The 17,885-nt window shown below is 48.0% G+C and overlaps 2 protein-coding genes across 3 annotated transcripts; both read left to right on the top strand.

Annotated features, from left to right (window-relative positions):
- The first annotated feature begins 600 nt into the window (after nt 1-600).
- SLC33A1 (solute carrier family 33 member 1) lies at nt 601-11,332 on the top strand. The gene is made up of 6 exons (XM_013368554.3): nt 601-1,611; nt 5,205-5,395; nt 6,038-6,222; nt 7,133-7,250; nt 8,083-8,298; nt 9,939-11,332. The coding sequence occupies exons 1-6, from the start codon at nt 858-860 to the stop codon at nt 10,104-10,106; spliced, it is 1,632 nt and encodes a 543-aa protein (XP_013224008.3). The 5' UTR covers nt 601-857; the 3' UTR covers nt 10,107-11,332.
- A 1,266-nt stretch (nt 11,333-12,598) lies between these two features.
- Nucleotides 12,599-17,313, top strand: C9H3orf33 (chromosome 9 C3orf33 homolog). Of its 2 annotated transcripts, XM_065073387.1 has the most exons (5): nt 12,599-12,765; nt 12,843-12,902; nt 14,950-15,103; nt 15,861-16,021; nt 16,401-16,900. In XM_065073387.1, the coding sequence occupies exons 1-5, from the start codon at nt 12,685-12,687 to the stop codon at nt 16,665-16,667; spliced, it is 723 nt and encodes a 240-aa protein (XP_064929459.1). In that variant the 5' UTR covers nt 12,599-12,684; the 3' UTR covers nt 16,668-16,900. The 2 variants fall into 2 exon arrangements, with proteins under 2 accessions (XP_064929459.1, XP_064929460.1); XM_065073388.1 differs by lacking the exon at nt 12,843-12,902 and having other exon boundaries at nt 12,662-12,765; nt 16,401-17,313.
- Nucleotides 17,314-17,885: the final 572 nt, after the last annotated feature.

The raw sequence follows: 17,885 nt of genomic DNA, 5'->3' as shown, positions 1-17,885 counted from the left end.
TAATTGGTGTTTTCAGGTGAAAAGAGAAGGAAATGGGGAAAGGTGTGAGTGCAAACACTCAAGTTACGTATTAAATTGCAACCTACTATCTAGTTCCACTCTCGGATTTCAAACAACTTTATCCTAAGGACAATAGCAGTGTGCGGTTGTAAATGTTTTAATTGTGTTATGGCTGTGATGGGTCTCTCAATAATGAAAAAAAAAAAAAGTTATTTTAAGCATTAAAAAAAAATCTTCAAGCATTAAAAGCAGAAGCAAAGGGACACACAAAGTGTTTCTGACGGTCTAGTTATCATGTAACAGTGCTAATGACTAGGAAGAGTGGGGGAAAAGTAACTTTTACTTCCCTTGGTTCCTACTGAATTGTATTTGTTAGTACGGGAGAGCCAAAAAGAAAAAAAAAATGGCAACTAATTTTTATTATTGATCTATTTACCGTTCGTTTAACACATCCATTCCCCAGCTCGTGGCGGGTGTACGTTCGCTGAAGAAAGCTTAAAAGCACCAGGAGCGTTGCCAAGAGCCCAAACACCGCTGGGGCGGCTCGGGAACGCCCGGCAGCTCGCCCTCTACCGCGAGGGAGCCAGCGCCGCCAGGGCTCCGCCGCACCCGGGATTCGAACCTGCGGCCACTCACGGCGCCACCTCACCAGCGGCCGGCCCTGTGACGTCTCTCCGCGGCGCACCAATGAGGTGCAGCCACGCCTGCCGCTAGCGCCCGCGTGCCCGGAAGGGGCGGGGCGTAGGCCGCTGGTGGCGGCCGGGCCGGCGTGCGGAGTCTCCTCAGCGGCGGCGCCGCTCCCGCCTGGGCCGCCGGGCCGCCACCGCCCCCGGGCCGCCACCGTCGCCACCGCCGCCATGTCGCCCGCCATCGTGGCCCAGGAGGGCGGCCGGCAGCGCCGGGCTGCGAGCCACCACCACTACTTGGACGTGAGGAGCGAGGCGCCTCCCGGCCTGGCGCTCTGCGGGGACGGGCTGCCGGGCGGTGAGGCCGAGGCGCTGATGCCGCCGGAGGCGGGCGTGCGGGGAGCGCGGGGGTGCCGGGCGGAGCTGGGCAGCATCCTGCTGCTGCTGGTGCTGTACGTGCTGCAGGGCATCCCGCTGGGGCTGGCGGGCAGCGTGCCCCTCATCCTGCAGAGCAAGAGTGCCAGCTACACAGACCAGGCCTTCTTCAGCTTCGTGTTCTGGCCCTTCAGCCTCAAGCTGCTCTGGGCCCCTTTGGTGGACGCCGTCTACCTGCGGGGCTTCGGCCGCCGCAAGTCCTGGCTGGTCCCCACGCAGTATGTGCTGGGGCTCTTCATGATCTACATGTCCACCCAGGTGGATGTGCTGCTGGGCGACGGGGAGAGCCGCGGCCCCGACGTGGTGGCCCTCACCGTGACTTTCTTCCTCTTCGAGTTCCTGGCGGCAACGCAGGACATCGCGGTGGACGGCTGGGCCCTGACCATGCTGTCCAGGGAGAACGTGGGTTACGCCTCCACCTGCAACTCTGTGGGCCAGACCGCCGGGTACTTCCTGGGCAATGTCCTCTTCCTGGCCCTGGAGTCGGCCTCCTTCTGCAACAAGTACCTGCGGTTCCAGCCCCAGCCCCAGGGCATCGTGACCCTTTCAGGTACTGCTGGGATGGGGATGGTTCTTCTCTCAGCCTGGACCAAAGTTCCATTCATGGTTTGGCGCTGTGAACTGAGCAGGTTGGGTTTGTCCTTTGCCCGTGAGAAGGCAGAGCCCGCCAGGAGGCTGCTGGAATCCGTTGCTGTATGGACTGAACTTCCAGCCTGCTCCAGGTTTAAGAGCGTGGGAAACCTGCCTTGGCATTATCTTGGCTGAGCTAAGCATTTTGGAGACAATTTTTTTTTCCCCTGGTTTAATGACCATGGATAGAGTATTGTTTAAAAAAAAACCAAACCAACCAAAAGCTTTGCCTCCTTTTAAGGAGGCCTTTTAAGAGCATCTCTTTCCATGAGGAAGGAAAGGGGAAATTAAAAAAAAATACCCTTCCAAGATGATATTGTTCACAGAAATAACAACTGTTCAGTGTTGACCATGAAGGACTTATTTTAGTAAATTAAGGGGGATTTTGTTTTCTCTATAATGAATTAAATAGGGTCTGGTAATCTAACCATAACTAGCTGTTAGTGTAGGGATATCTTCTGCTTGGCGGGCTTTGGGTTGTTTGGGTTTTCGTTTTCAGAAGGGTTTTAGAGGTGGTTGATGTTAGGGGTATGACATAGAAGATGCTTAAAATACACATTTTGCTTGCAAGGTTGAGTTTAGCCAGCTCAGCTTATGGGAGGACAAGAAAAACTGGCACCTCTTGTGACTGCAGTGTCAGAGTGACCATGGCAAGCAGTGAAGAGGAAATTCTCTTGGGTTTAATTTCTTTTGCCTCTCTTACAGTGAGTGCTCTGCCTGTAAGAGAAAAGGTATGCCCAAACTGAGGTGAATTGTTGGTTAAAGACGAGTTTTTGCTTTCTGTCCTCTATCTATCTTATTGATTAATCAGGATATCAGTTTCCAGGACTGCTGTACTTATTTTGTCTGTGCAACTATTGCAATTGCTAACTGATCTTCCTCTTTCCTTCCGATTGATAACCCGATGTCTGGTCTACATGTCACCAAGCATAGAGCAGTGCTCACAGTGACTCCTCTGGGTTGCTGCTTTCCTTTGTTTCCCTTGCTGTGCAGTTCCTCAGTGCTGGTGTCTCTTCCCTCTCGCTCCTGCGGCAGGCTGACGTCTCCTGCTGCTGATGCAACTTGCAAGTCACTGGTGTAGTTAAGAGAGCTTAGTTTGTCTGTAGTTACCTCTGATGTCCAGGTGTTTCCTTGTCTTGGTTTGTTTTGTTTTTCTCAGTACTGTTTGTATGAATGGATTTGTTACTATTACAAAAGTGCTGGTTTGGGGGGGGGAAAAAAGGAAACCAAAACAAACAGCTATCAAAAATACCACCACAGCCTGTTTGACTTGTCCTGGAGCGCTAACCTGGTACTAACCTGGTGGAGGAAGAAAAGCAAATCGCTCCGACACTGTAGTTGCAGAATGTGTTTCTTTGGGTGGCAAAACTGGCTGCAAGAAGTGTCTGTTCCCTTGTTCCCGTGGCTGTGTGCCATGATTTGCTGTGACCGCGTTTCTCCTGAGGCAGCTGCAGAGCGGCAGTCCTGTGAAGCAGCTCACGGAAACCAGGAGAGCTGCTCTCTGCTCCTGGTGCTGGTTTTAAGGGGGCTCCTGGTGAGCCAGGGTGGCTCTCCGAGGGCTTTTGTTGTAGGCAGAGTGCGATGCCAGGCAGAGAGCAGGTCAGCGCTCCACGATCCCAAGTCAGCTTCAAGTTGTGGAGAAGCAAAAGCAGCAGCCCATTCAGGGTAGCTGAGACATGGAGCGCCCTTTTCCCTGGGAAAAGATGTGTGGCTTTAGAATTACTTAAAGCTGCTGTGACAAACCAGCTCGGCCCTGGTTATTGTCCAGCCTGGTCAGTCCCTGGTCTAGTTCAAAAGCTCGCTTTGCTCCAGTACAGTGGCTTGTTTTACTAGTAATATTGTAGAGGCAGAGACAAAATAGGGATGTGGCCAGGCAGCACTGGAAGCTTTATGCTAGAAATTCCTTGTGTAAACTACAACTTTAAAGTTCTTTTGCGTGTAGTCTGTTAGTGGACTGTGTGGCTGCCATTTTCTTTTATTTTAATTTGTTGCTAATGCAGCTGTTGCTGCGTTGCAGCGGAGAGGCTGACCCGATCAGGAACCTTCATGGGATGATGTTGAGAGCTATTTCTATTTCCATCCTCACACTGTAGTTCTTTCACTGTGATTATAACACTTTAGTGCTATTATTAGAGTCCACTCCTGTATGTCTCTTGTAGACAGTAGCTGTGATTAGCATGACTCATCTTTTACTTTAAAATATATGTTCAGGGTATTTCTTTTTACAGATGAGAGAGCAATCTGACAGCATCAATTATGACAGGATTTTTAGGACTTTATAGTAACTACTCCTACTTTTAGGATTGTATAAAATTACATTCAGCCCTTTGAAGGCAACTGCGAGGCTGATGTGGTCCCTGGTGAGAATGAGTTTGACACCCCTGGGTTATGAAATCTTTCTCTCCTTTTCTTTAGAAAAGGGAAAAGAAACTGCTTTCCTTTACACCGAGAATGCTGGGATATAGTAAATCAGTCTTTCCATGTTTTCTTCCATGCCTGTTGTGCTTTTCTATTCCTGTGCATAAACAGCAGCTCATTATTGCCCGAACCTTTGCCCTGTCTCTGCCCTTTCCCCAGCCCTGGCTGCTGACTCTCAGCTCCTCGTGAGGCTTCGGGAGTTGCTCGTGACCAGGAAGATAAAAGGCTGCATCTGTCGTACCCTCTGCCTGTGACCGAGTTCTTTTTTGTCCCCTTACGAGAGGCAGAGGATAGGATTATTTTAGATAATCCATTTGCTGACTCAAAAACTGCTTGCCTTAAAACACTGGTGTGTTTTTACTGTTGCTGCCTTCAAATCCGTAATTTAGCAAACATTATATCTGCTTAAAATAGAGCTCTTTACAGTTAGCAAGTGTATAACAGCCACTTAGACCTGTTTGGGTGACTCTCTGCTTGCCGACTGTGTAAGAACTTTCATCATGATATCTTCACGCTCTTAAATAAAATCTTTATTTCCTTCTGATGGTATTCTATAGGACGTATAGAATGGGGGCACAGAATAATTACATGAACGTACAGTAAATCAACTGCAGACCTGTGAATGACTCCTTCCTCAGAAGTTTTTTCCCCTTCCTGTAGCTATTAAATGTGGTTTTTCCTCCTTGGTCAGCTTTTGGTGATTGTATTTGTGATCCTTCAACATTCTCGTTTGGTGATTGTATTTGTGATCCTTCAGCATTCTTGTTTCTATTTCTTTCTCCTCCAACACGCTCGCTGTGGTTAATAATACACCGAGCAGCAGGGCAGTGACCCGGTTTGCTGCGGCTCTGCTGTCTTGGATCGCGAGCAAACACGGTGACAGAGGGAAAAGCTGTGTCAGCTACTGCATGGAGCCATGTGTTTGTGCTTTGCTTTTCTTGGTTGTTTCTAGGAGGGTCAATGAGTAATGTTTTTATCCCATTTTGATTATTAGATTTATATTTTTGCAAACTAACTGCATTTTCAATACTCAGTGAGTTGTCAGTGAAGTGTTGATGATGATGTGGTTGGTTTGTTTGTTTCTTTCCCCACCAGATTTCCTGTTTTTCTGGGGAGCTGTCTTTCTAATTACCACTACACTGGTTGCCCTTTTGAAAAAGGAAAACAAGGAACTAACACCAACGAAAGAAGAAACAAAAGGCATCACTGACACATACAGGCTGCTATTCTCAATAATCAAGATGCCGGCCGTTCTTACTTTCTGCCTCTTGATCCTCACAGCAAAAGTAAGTAAATGCATCCATGAATTGTTAGATGCTGATGTTATTGGAGTCTGGAAGGTCGCTGAGGCCCTGTGATGTAACTTATTTCTTAGTTTTGCTGGTGGTTGTCATCAGAGTTCTGAATTTTCACATGAAATGCGAAACAGAATTGCTTATAACATTGTGCCAAGCAGGGCTGTACAACAGAGACCGTTTGTGTGAGCTTTTCTCAGTGTTTACACAAGCATTAAAGAGCAGTGCGATTGCAATCCAGTATTATAGTAATTTGTTTTTAAACATTTTTAAACAGCTGGGCTGTTCCTATAGTCTGAGAAGGACAGAAAATGTTTCTTTTAACCTGAATGTTATTCCCAGAATCTGCAGCTCTGTATAAACCAGGTTTCCACAGCTTCTGGTTGGCTACCAAGGATACCAACAGCAATCAGGGCACGGGCATGAAAGTCATTGCTCCGTTTCATGTTCTTGGCATAGTTTTGGCACTGATGACAGTAAGAGGGTGCAAGTGTAGAACATGTCTCAGAACTCACCCGGAAATCAAATCAGAAACAGAAGTGACTTGTACTCTATCACATTACTGAATAAGCTGAATTTCTAGCCAGACTACCTCTGCTTTCCTCGGTTTATTTTGTGTATCTTCCGTTGCAGGTTGGATTTTCAGCAGCAGATGCTGTAACGGGACTCAAACTGGTGGAAGAGGGAGTCCCGAAAGAGCACTTGGCTCTGCTGGCAGTTCCCATGGTTCCCCTGCAGATCATACTGCCTCTGATTATCAGCAGATACACTGCAGGCCCCCAGCCACTGAACACGTTTTACAAAGCTATGCCTTTCAGGTAAAACCAAACCAATTGCATTTTATAGAAGCGTAGTAATTTGCGTATTCAGCTCAAGTGGAACTCTCTAAGTTCCACATACAAGAAAGTGTGTCAGAATTCTGACAGTCCGTTGAAATCTCTGTGACTTGTGCCTTGAAGATGATTCGTGTAGTATCACATGTAAGAAAGCAGAACACGAGGGGTTTTGAAGATGCGTCTACAACAGCGCCGGAGCAGCAGTCTCCTGCTCTTGTTCAGTTCCGTGCTCACGAGTCGCTCTGGCTTGATCTGTAAGATGAGGTGTAAATACCCGATGTCAGAGAGGCAGAACGCACTGAGAAGTCGCTTGGTGCGTCTGCTTTGCCAAGGCAAGGGAGAATGAAAGAAGCTGAGTCAGGCTGGTGCAGACAAGGAGATGTGTCATTTCTGTGTTGTGTTTGATACAGGAGTTTGCTTATGGAGTTGAAAAACCAATGAATCCAGCAAAATACCTAATGCTGTTACTCAGTGAATCATGTAACGTGCCTGTTACTGTAACGTACTCTTAAGCAACTAGGTATGTTTTTGTAAAATAAAAACCAGGTAGATCTTGCTCCAGCTGAATTTGGTTGGATATCTTGTGTGTTTGTTTCTACAAAAATAGATTTCTGTGTGAAGGGGCGGGGAGAAAGCTGGTGTAGGAGATCTGGCAGCGAGTGATGTTTCTGTGGAAGGCAGAGTTACAGAATTGGCTAGGTATAAAAAGTTTTCCATTTCAGTGCTTGCCAAACATTTATTATATAATTCTAAGATAGATATAGTTTTAACTATTTAGTCATAAATTATTTTAATGTATTCTGTATGTATAAATGTTCAATAGTTGCTTTGTATTAAGGAAACACATGGAAATAATCACTTGGGTTATGAATTATCTTTCTTATTCCTCCAGATTACTACTCGGTCTGGAATTTGCTTTTCTGGTATGGTGGACTCCTAAAGTAAAACACGAAGGAGGATTTCCTGTCTACTACTATGTTGTAGTACTGCTGAGTTATGCTTTACATCAGGTAACGCTGTGTGTGGGAAGGGAAGGGAAGGGACGGGGCGTTTCATATCACTCAACCAGAGGACCGTAAATGCCGTTATATGCTTTCGACCTTAGTTACAGCAGAATTCCTCTGGGTCTGACCTGTTGTGCCATGCAGCTGTATTTACTTCTGATACTCTTGCCAATATTATTTCTCCTTCCCTGCGCACCGCTGGACACCTCCCGTGGAGTTACTTTTACTTCACCAGATCTGGGGTTGTTTCCCAGATTTATTTTTTTTCGCCCAAACCCAGAAGCTTGAAGTCGTGATAGAGCAGGAGAAATCCCAGCATGCTGGCTTTCGTACCCACCATGATGATCCTGCTCATTGTGCAGATCCGTAAAGTGATGTGATCCTGGTCCTAGAAAAAATACTTCCTTGATTTTTTGGAAGAACGTCATAACAGATCTGATCCAAAGGCCTGGGAAACAAACGTCTGATAGAAACTGGGCTTTGGATCAGAACTAAAATGTATACGGTCCCTGAAGAGTTGATTTAAAGCATGGAAGTGTTATTTTTATATGCAATTTGAGCTGGCTTTATGGTTTGTCAGTGTGCTACCCTGAGTCGTCGCGGTGCCCGCGCAGCTGGCTCCGTTTCAGCGCCCCCCCAGACACGCAGCGCGGCCGCTCTGTGGGGCGAGCAGAGACGCGCTGCAGGCGTCGTTGCTCTCTTGTGCCATTTTCAGCTGCTGGGTTACTTTTCAGTCAGTGTTGCTAACTTCACGTCATCTCCCAGAACAGTTTTTATGTTGTCCCTGTCTATAACTGGGGAGACTTTACTGTGCCGTGGGTTTTCTTACCTGCTGTAGATCACGCTGTATAGCATGTATGTTGCAATAATGGCTTTCAACGCCAAAGTCAGCGACCCGCTGATCGGAGGGACCTACATGACGCTCCTAAACACGGTGTCGAACCTGGGGGGGAACTGGCCTTCCACTGTCGCACTCTGGCTTGTGGACCCGCTGACGGTGAAGGAGTGCGCAGGGGCCCAGGAGCAGACCTGCGGGACTGCGGCGGCTGCAGAAGTAAGTTTTGGAGGCTGTTCCCTTCTTACCTGATGAAATTGCTTCTGTTAGTATTTTTTCACCTTTGGAAACCACCATAGTGCATAGTTTATGCGTAAAGATTTCCACTGATGGAGCTCATTCTCCTGTCTGATAAAATTAAATCTGTTTTCATCTGTACACTCTTAATAACTAACATCTTACCAAAGATTTGCAGCTGGAGAGTAGTTGTCCATTTCTTTCTGGGTGGGATGAAAAGCTGGTGTTAGAAGCACTAGATCAGTGCCCCGTTCTCTGTGGTGCAAGGAGCCTGGCGTTACGTTTTCGAGAGCAAACCTTGCGAAGCTGAGAGTTGTGTCATTAGACACTCCATTCTTGGCAGGCTGGCTGTCCCCCAGGTCCCTTTAGCTTTGTGGTAGGTTTTTGTTCCTTCTTTCTGGAGGTTTCCCATCTGGACACCTCGATACCTTCTCCCGTGATGGTACTTTTCTGTCTTTGCTCTTCACGCTCCACGCGGGACGGAGCGGTGGGACTGGCCGCCTTCCAGCTCTGGGCAGCCCTGTGGAAGAGAACAAAGAACTCGCTGTGCTGCTGCATGCAGATCAAACAACGGGACGCAAACCTGCCTGGAAAGCAGGGTTTCAAATTCACCTGCTCATGAGCAAATGAGAAATTTTACCCTGTCTGTTTGGGAGGGTGGAAATGTTTGGGGGACTTCTGGGCTTGTGGTTGGTTTTTGGTGGTTTGTTTTGCTTTCCTGCACTCATGACTGAGATTTATTTCACACTTGAATGGCGTGACTCTTTGGGATGTGCAGGTTCTCTAAATGAACCAAGTGTTCTAGGAGTCAAACATGCCTTGTTTGAACTGGAGCTGCAGTTTTCCGCAGTGTGCGCTTCTCCTGCCCGTCTCTCGCTGGGCTGCCACTGCTGAGCTGCCTGTGCCCGGGCCTCTCTTGAGTTCCAGCCTCTCCTCCTTCACCTCACCCCTCTGATCTTTCTTCGCATCTTCCCTGTTGGTAACGTTCCACCACCACTCCCTCCTCATTCCTAATCTGATCTTGACATGTCTCAGAGTGATGAAAACGCTGGCAGAACCTCACTCAAAGGACTGATTTATCTTGGGACTATCGCAGGGTTGAAAGCTGAACAATAGCAGAAACTTATCGTGTGCTACACACGTACCCTTTAAGCGCTGGAGTTTCTGTCTTCCAGTTCTGCAATTAAACATCCTGGGCATGGTTTTTTTCTGAGCAATATGCAGCGTTTTGTACTGTCCAGTGTAGTGAGATGCAAGGTTATTTGTAAAGAAGTCATTTGGATGGCTGGGGGAAAATAAGTCTTGATGAGGTTAAGAGCAGTGCTTGCAGTTTCAGGGCAGCCTGAGACAGCCGGACAGTTTGTGTGTTCTTGAGATAGTCCCTTGGGCCAATATGCTCCATTTACTGTTTTATAACAGTTTTGCTGCTTTTCATGCCAATGGTGCACTTGAAAGCCTCTCCTACTATCTCTGCAAGAAACAAGGATGATTAAACAAATATATTTAGTCATAACAAAGAGCAAGTAAAAAAAAAAAGTGGATATTTAATGTCTAGTTTCTAAAAGTCTGTGTTTATCTGCCAGGGAATACTGAAGGCATCAACTTGTGCTCCTGTGTTTCAGCTCTGCACAAAAGCTGGTGGTTCCTGCGTTACCACCTTGGACGGTTACTACGTGGAGTCCGTCGTCTGCGTCATTCTGGGGTTTGGCTGGTGGTTCCTACTTGGGCCGAAACTGAAGAAGCTGCAGGACGAGGGACAGTCTTCCTGGAAGTGCAAGAGGACCAACTGACACTGCTGAAATACTGGAGGGACTAGCAAGGTCATTTTAGTTTTATTACAAAGACATATCCCGTAATCAATAAGCAGGAATCTAGGTATTTTTAAATGCCACACCACTGAAAAACAGGATGGCTGAGACGTGGTATGTTTGTATGTGATACCACTTCCCCTCCCCGTATGGAAATGTCGGTTCAGAAGGTAATTGTTAAAAAAAAGCACCTATGTACTGCATACATATCCCCAAGCTCTGGTTTCGGAGTCGTGGTTGCTGGTGTAACCGACATCTGAATTTCCACGTGGTAACTGTGGGGAAGCTCCTTGTGCCATGTCTGTGTGAGCAGCAGCCGCGTCAGCCGAGCTCCAGCTCTTTGTTTTCAGCCCGAGCTGATGTGGCGCGGGGAGCCGGCCCGGGGAAGATGGCAAGGGCATTTTCCGGGTAGGTTGAGCGTCTTGTACTATGGAATTCCGTGTGGGAAGAGAAATGTTAAATGTCTCTGGGCTTTGTTTCTTCTCACTGTGTGAACTGTAACCGCATCTCAAAGGATGAAATGTTTCAGAGATTCTTTTAAATGTATTTTCTGGCTTTTATAAGCTTTAAAGATTTATAAGAAAATATTTTTATAAACAAATTACATTTGTTTAATTTATTTCTGCTGTTTCAAAGCATTTTGATTTACATTCAAAGTACTTTCCTGATGAAAAATTGCTGTAAGGTAGGACTTCAGAGTAACGCACAATACTCTAAGCCTTGAGCCCCAAAGGTGTAAACTGGCACGTGAAGGAGAGGGCGTGCGGGCCTGCGGGCAGCGGTTGCCGTTTGAGGGAATGTATCGATGGCGTTGGTTCCTCCGTGTCACTAAAATTTGAATATTCCATTTCAAAATCAGTAGAAAAAATGCGTGTGTTCCCAGCTAGGGGTAAGCAAAGATGACCAGTGCCTTTGGAAGTGATTCGGTGACGACAAACTTGCCAAATTCCCAGTGAGCCCGTGTACGACTTGCTGCCACATAAATCAAGGTCAATGCTGCGGTAGAGCTGCTCCAGGAGCTTGTCACTGATGCTGTGTCGTTGAAACGTTCCCGTTGCGTTTATCAGAAACGACTTCCCCCGAGTGCCTTAGTGACGTACAGCGCGCGGCCTGTACGCCTGGAGAGGGGCACTCGCACGTTGCTGGATGTATACGGTACATCGATATTAAAAGAGAAAACCATTAAAATACCTTTGAAAGGTACGTGATTTCCTTTTCGGTTCTGTGCTTCTTGCCTTGTCGATATTTGAAGTGCTGTGTCCTCAGCTTGGTGACCCAAACTCCAGGGCTTTGTGGATCTTTTGTTCCTGTGTGTTTCAGGAAAGGAGTCAATTGATACCAGCTTTTGAGTGAGGGGAGGGGACTTGCGGGTGTGTACACAGCGCCTGTGTGACACGAGGAGTGAGGAGGTGTCCAGAAGGGGACAGTGTGACCAGCTGGCATTGACGCCCGTTCCTCTGTGTCCCCTCTCCCCTCCGAGTGACACCGTGAGGGCTGTGGAAACCCGAGCCCTGAGCTGCAGATCTGCCGTCCAGCCGCGGCACTTTCGCACCGGTTGTTTCAAGCACAGCAGAACCAGTCAAGCCTAAAGAAAAGCACATTGTTTTTAGTCCCCAGACTAAAAGTCTTCGAGTTTCACCTCTGCATAAGCACAAAAAGAATGTAAGAATATCTGAGATCTGTAGCTGAAGGTGGATGCACCTTTCACTCCTCACCACTGTGTATGAGGCACCTCAGTTCTGTGGCTGTGCTGGAGCAAGGGCCGCTTACTTGAACCACATCTTGTCCCCACCTCTTAGACAATAATTTAAGAATTTGAACCTTATTTTGGTTGGTTGGGTTTTTTTATATGCGTTGGATTTGTCGCCTTGGATTCTAAATTGCTGACTAAATCCATGCTTTTCCTGAAATCCCAAGTTGTGACTTTTACTGTCTCATGTACCACCTGGAAGCGGCTTGACACAGAAGCCTTGTGTAAACAGCAATCCGGTTCTATACCACTGTCTGGTTATGTTCTTACGGTGCATGTATTAACTTAAAGACCACATGGGAACATCGCACAGACGGGCATGTGATTCTGCCCATGGAAACAGTTGGCTTGAGCCATTTGGTAACGAATTACAAATATTTGCTAGGGAAAATAATAAATGATGATGAATACAGAGTTCCAGAGTTGTTTTTTTCTCTTAAAATAGTTCCCCACGGTGCCATGGGGGACCTGTCTGACAGCTCTGAACAGTTAATGTTCTGTTTAAGTTACACCAGATCGAGGAGGGCACCGATCTCCGCTCCCGGCCGTTGCCAGGGTCTGGCTTTGGAGCCGTCCGAGCGTTACCGTGCTCGGGTGTGGAAGTTCATTACAACCGCCTGTTGGGGCCGACCCGCCAATCCGCTCCCCTGCGGCCGCGATCCCCAGGAGCCGGTTCCGCCCTCCCGGCCCCGCTTCCCGTGTCCCCGCCCCTGTTCCCGTGTCCCCGCCCCGGCTCCCGTGTCCCCGCCCCGGCTCCCGTGTCCCCGCCCCGGCTCCCGTCCCTCCCCGCGGCCCGGAGGAGCGGCGGCCATGGCGGAGCGGCGCAGCGGGGCGGCCGAGGGCCTGGCCCGGCTCTCGGAGTGGGCGGACGCGCACCTGAGCCTGCTGCGGGTGAGGGGCCGGGGGAGCGGGGCCAGGGGAGCGGCTGAGCGCCCCGAGCCCCGCTGAGCGCCTCTCTCTGCCCGCAGAGCCTGAGCAGCGGGCTGGCGGTGGCCGCGGTGCTGGTGCTGGCCCGGAGTGTCCGCATGGTGAGTGCGGGGCTGCGGGCGGGCCGGCCGTTCTCGGTGTCCCCGCTCGGGCGGCATCTCCGCGGCCTGGACCGAGCGCCCTTCCTCGCTCTGGTTCGTTTTCTAACTCATAAGCCTGTTCTGCATCCCCGGCTCCCGAGCGCTTCGTCGCTCTGCTGTACATCTCAAACTGTCTCACACCTCTAGTCCCGATAAAGCTGATATTGGTGTGAGGGGGTTCCCTCACATCTCACAACTGCTGGAGAGAGTCCAGCGCAGCCACCAAGATGATGGAGGGAGTGGAGCATCTCCCGTGTGAGGAAAGGCTGAGGGAGCTGGGGCTCTGGAGCTGGACAAGAGGAGACTGAGGGGGGACCTTATTAATGGTCATTAATGTGGAAAGGGGGAGTGTCAGGAGGATGGAGCCAGGCTCTTCTGGGTGACAACCAGTGACAGGACAAGGGGCAATGGGTGCAAACTGGAACACAGGAGGTTCCATTTAAATATGAGAAGAAACTTGTTCCTGGTGAGGGTGCCAGAGCCTGGCCCAGGCTGCCCAGGGGGTTGTGGAGTCTCCTTCTCTGCAGACATTCCAACCCGCCTGGACACCTTCCTGTGTAACCTCATCTGGGTGTTCCTGCTCCATGGGGGGACTGCACTGGATGAGCTTTCCAGGGCCCTTCCAACCCCTGACATTCTGGGATTCTGTGATCTTCTCTCTCTACTTCCATGAACAGAATTGCTTTTTCAGATATTTTTAAGCAGGACCATAAATTTTCGTTCACTTGTTGAAATGACCAGTTTGTGCCCTGTACTAAGGTGTCACCGCCAGCTCCAGCCAAAGTTGCGTCTCAGACCCATTCTGCCGTGTTCTTCCAGCTGCTTAAAAAATAATAGTTCCTCCGAGCTTCCCTCTGCACAATTCCAAATGCACTTTGCTATGGGAGAATATTTGTGTAAAGATTTTACTTAAAAATATTACCAAATGTCATCAGAATATTTTTTTCTGTTCTGTTTGTTTTGGGGAGGAGGTGTTTGGTTTGGTGTTTTTAAAGCCAGAGGCTTGTGAATGCGTTAATGAGGCTGTTGGAGCTTCCAGTGCGAGTGCGATCAGACTCGAACAATTCCTGTTTGTAAAAACCTTGATGCGTTCTGCCCGCGAGGGCCTGAATTCCTGCATTCCTAGCAGGACGCCTCACGGATCGCACACGGAAGGTTTCCTGAGTAAATAACATCGCACAGAAAGATCCTTGAGTTTAGTCTTGGTGTTTTTGGGTTATTTGCCCCGGGGGCCGGTGTCTCCCAGCAGTCGTACATCAGCAGCTCGGTGCTTCTCACACCGTGTGGGTCAGTGTTCTGCAAACAGCTCCTTAACAGCGAGCCCCCTGGAAATGGGTGTCTGCATTCAGAGTGCTGTCCCTCCAGTGCCCGTCCTGCTCCTGCAGCCCAACCAGGGGCTGCTGCCGCGGCCCGAGTCGTGGCTCCCGCTAAGCTCGGTTTTCCTGAATGACCACGTAACTGTCCCTTTGAATCCTGCCGTTCATCGACAGCTCCGGCATCAAATCTAATCTCCTTGTGATCTCTTCAAAGGTGTGCACCTGCTATTGCCCCTCTCCTCTTCGACTGCCGTACCCAAGTTCCTCCCTGCTCTGCCTGTGCTTTGGGTCTGTTCTCTGCCGGTGACTTGACCCACGTCTCAGCTTCCTCTCCCCGCTTCCAGCATCATTCAGGCCGCTGCTAAAACGCTCTTTTCGTGGGAATTAAGTGAACTTCAATGTGCACCACTCAAAAAATGGCCGTTTCTGTTCTTCCTCTAAACCTTGCTTTACGCCCACCCCTAATGCCTCAAGTCCTGTAAAACAGGAGCATCACGAAGTGTCTGGCAAGGCTGGCACATAATGGCTTCTGCAGCTGGTCGCTATTATATATATATATATCTATACTTGCCCTTACTGTCTGATAATAGATCTGTAATTTGCCAAACTGTTTTAAGAAGTTGGATTTAATGTGGTCGTAACTGCTCTACATTTTTTGTTAAACTTTGTCTTGTTCTTCTTGCCATCAACAGACAACCAAGTTTACAAGTGCTTTGGATATACCCGCGGCGTTTGTAGAAAAGAACGTGAAATTGCGGGGCAAGTTACACCACATCACCGAGAAAGGCCTGGAAGTGGAGCACGTCCCCATTAGCATTCCTTTCTTTACATCGCTCCAGAGAAAGTGTGAGTAAAAGAGCATGAGGAATGAGGGCAGGGATGAAATGATGTCCTTGGTGTGTCTGCAGAGAGAGAAAGGGCCGGTGCGGTTCTGGCTCTGCCTTGTGGGCTTTGCGCATTTTACAGGTGGGAGACTGGGGAATGCGGGACTGGAAGGAGAGCTGTAAAAAGAGCTTCCCAATGTACTATTTGTGTTAATTAGTGTCATTATCATTGTATTTTTCCGACAGCAAAGCTGCCACTCAGGCGGTTGGCTTGCTTGCATGGCTCATCTCCTTCCTGACACAAATGCTATTGGGATTTGCGGTTATTTGTGGATGAGGATCTGGCAGCTACATATAGAAACCCCTATACACAGCCCTATAGAAACCCCTATACACAGCCCTATAGAAACCCCTATATACAGCCCTATAGAAACCCCTACGCACGGACAGTCTTTCTGAGACTTGGCAGAAGCCGAGTCACACACTTGCTTTGCAAATACCTCACCTGTTGCTTCTGCCCCTTCAGAGAAAATAACAGTGACTGCTAACGAAAGCAGTTCTATTTGTATGCAAAATGAAACAAACGAGCTGAAACCACTTGTGCCATCTTGAATTACATTTATTTTACTGGAGAGGTGAGACCAAAGTCTTATTTGCAAGGAGTGCTTTGGGGAGCTAAAACGGGTAGTTTTTTTTAAGTCAACGGCAATAACGTCGTTCAGAAGAGCTGAGGGGGTGTGTGTGAGGGTGCTGTGCTCCTAACGCGGTTCTGTGCGCAGGGCAGGGCCCAGGGCTGCTGCTGGTGCGGCTGGCGGGGGTGCAGCTGGCGCCCGGCGCCCTGGGCTGGCTGCAGCGGCACCTCAGGCCCTCGCAGATCGTCTGGTTCCAGCTCCTCGGGAGGGAGGACGAGGCGCTCGAGTGCCTGGTTTTAGTAAACAAGGTAAAGAGAGTGACAAAAGTTGCCTTTTGTCTGCATTTCTGAGTCTGTGGTTGCGCGATTCAGTTATCTCAGTACATTTAAAGAATGTCATTATTTATAGTTTATATATCTTGATGCGGATTTTCAGTGTTGGATTTGTAGGTCTGATTGGAAGACGAGCAGTTTTGCAGGCTGATTGGTGACGTGGGTGTATTTTTCTGTAGGTGCCAGGCTATACTGTGAAGTGCCGATCAGCCTCTTGTTCAGTCCATCAGATGTCTCTCACAAGTGTTTTGCACTAGTATTCAGTTTTAACGCTGAATTCAGAAGTAAAGCCTGTATCTAAGTAAAACCGTCTTAAAGGTGACGTGAGTATCGTATTTATTGTGCGATTTTATAGGGGCGATTTCTCAGCGTGTGCTTAAATGAGGAGATCCTGCGGCAGGGGCTGGGCAGAGCAGCGCGCGTGGATGGGCTGCACCACGAGTCCCGTCTCTACTGGAGGCTGCACAAGAGGCTCCTGCGCGCCGAGCTGAAGGCCTTGAAGAAAAAGAAGGGAATATGGAAAGAAGAAAGTTACTCGGAAAGAATTAGAGATCGTATAAGCAGCAATAAATTTGTACAGATGCTGAAACAGTTTGTGAGCTGGTTAAGAAACTCTGTGTAAGGTAAAAAGACTTGTCTGGAGGAATGGTGGTTGCCTGTGTTAAGTGCTTTGTGGACAGTAGAAGTTTATGATGAAAAACAGTGCCATAATTTAAATGTAACATTTAAATGCTTCTCTGGTACGTGTCATTACTACATGGCTTAGAAAACTCCATTTCAGACCTTTATAAAGCTTGTGGTATGTGTTTATAGACAAGCGTTTTGTTTGATTTCTGTTCTTATGCTACTTTTGCATGTTATCTGTGGTTTAAAAATCTTTCATCTTGAGTAATGGGTTGCATTGTTATCCACATAAAAGGTGATTTGTTATGGCAGATCTTAAAAAGCCGATAAGGTCATAACAACCGGAGTTTCTTGGAAAAAATATCACTTGGTATATCAAAGAGTATAAGATAATATGTCAATAATCCAGATTTTTAGAAGACAACATTCACTCGAAGAAGAAAAACCGATGCTGTTTTTTTTCTGATGGTTCTGTAAATATCTAAAATCAGATTGAAATAAAACTTGAAGATGCAATTTGGAAAGGTGGACCACACTGCGCTAAGAACTTAAATTCTCGCTTTATTTTTGAAATATGTTAAGTATATCAGAGTCTATTGTTATTTATTTTGTAAGTGTTCTCAGAATAAAGATTGAATTTCTTATGTTCATTGTCACATTTTTCAGTACCAAGCACTCAACCTTTATTTAACCTCCCACAGTCCCAATATAAAGTGAAGTATTTTACTGATTTTCTTTCTATGTGATTCCTTACCAATGAAATACTCGAGAGAAGTGTGTGGTACAAAACCAAAATCTTACTAGTTGAGCATTGCTTATCTGACTATTAGTTGCTATGTTATAGTACAGCGGACTTCAGGGCAAAATTGTCAATCTCGAGCTCCTTTCCTCCGGTAGGAATAACTGCCCGTGCTTGTTCAGCGCTGTTCCTGGGTCCCCTCGGGGGTGAAGCTGGTTTTTGCAAAGCACAGCGAGCAGTTGGCCACAATTTCACGGCCAGATTGGGTGCTGAAAGCAGCGTGGGGACGGGATGCGGCTCTGGGGCAGGGACAGACCTCGGCGGGGCTGCAAACCACGGGGCTGCGCCTGTTAAAAATACATGAAAATAGGTGGTGCATCTGGTTTACGCATTACACAGCGAAGGGCCAGGCACTGCGGTGGTACTGGGACGTTCAGGGTCGGCTGTCCCATCCTCCAAAGCAGAACTCACAATTCA

The sequence above is a fragment of the Columba livia genome, chromosome 9, assembly GCF_036013475.1.
Source record: "Columba livia isolate bColLiv1 breed racing homer chromosome 9, bColLiv1.pat.W.v2, whole genome shotgun sequence".
Lineage (NCBI taxonomy): Eukaryota > Metazoa > Chordata > Aves > Columbiformes > Columbidae > Columba > Columba livia.
Note: the sequence above shows the minus strand (reverse complement) of the source record. Positions and strands in the feature narration are given on the sequence as shown.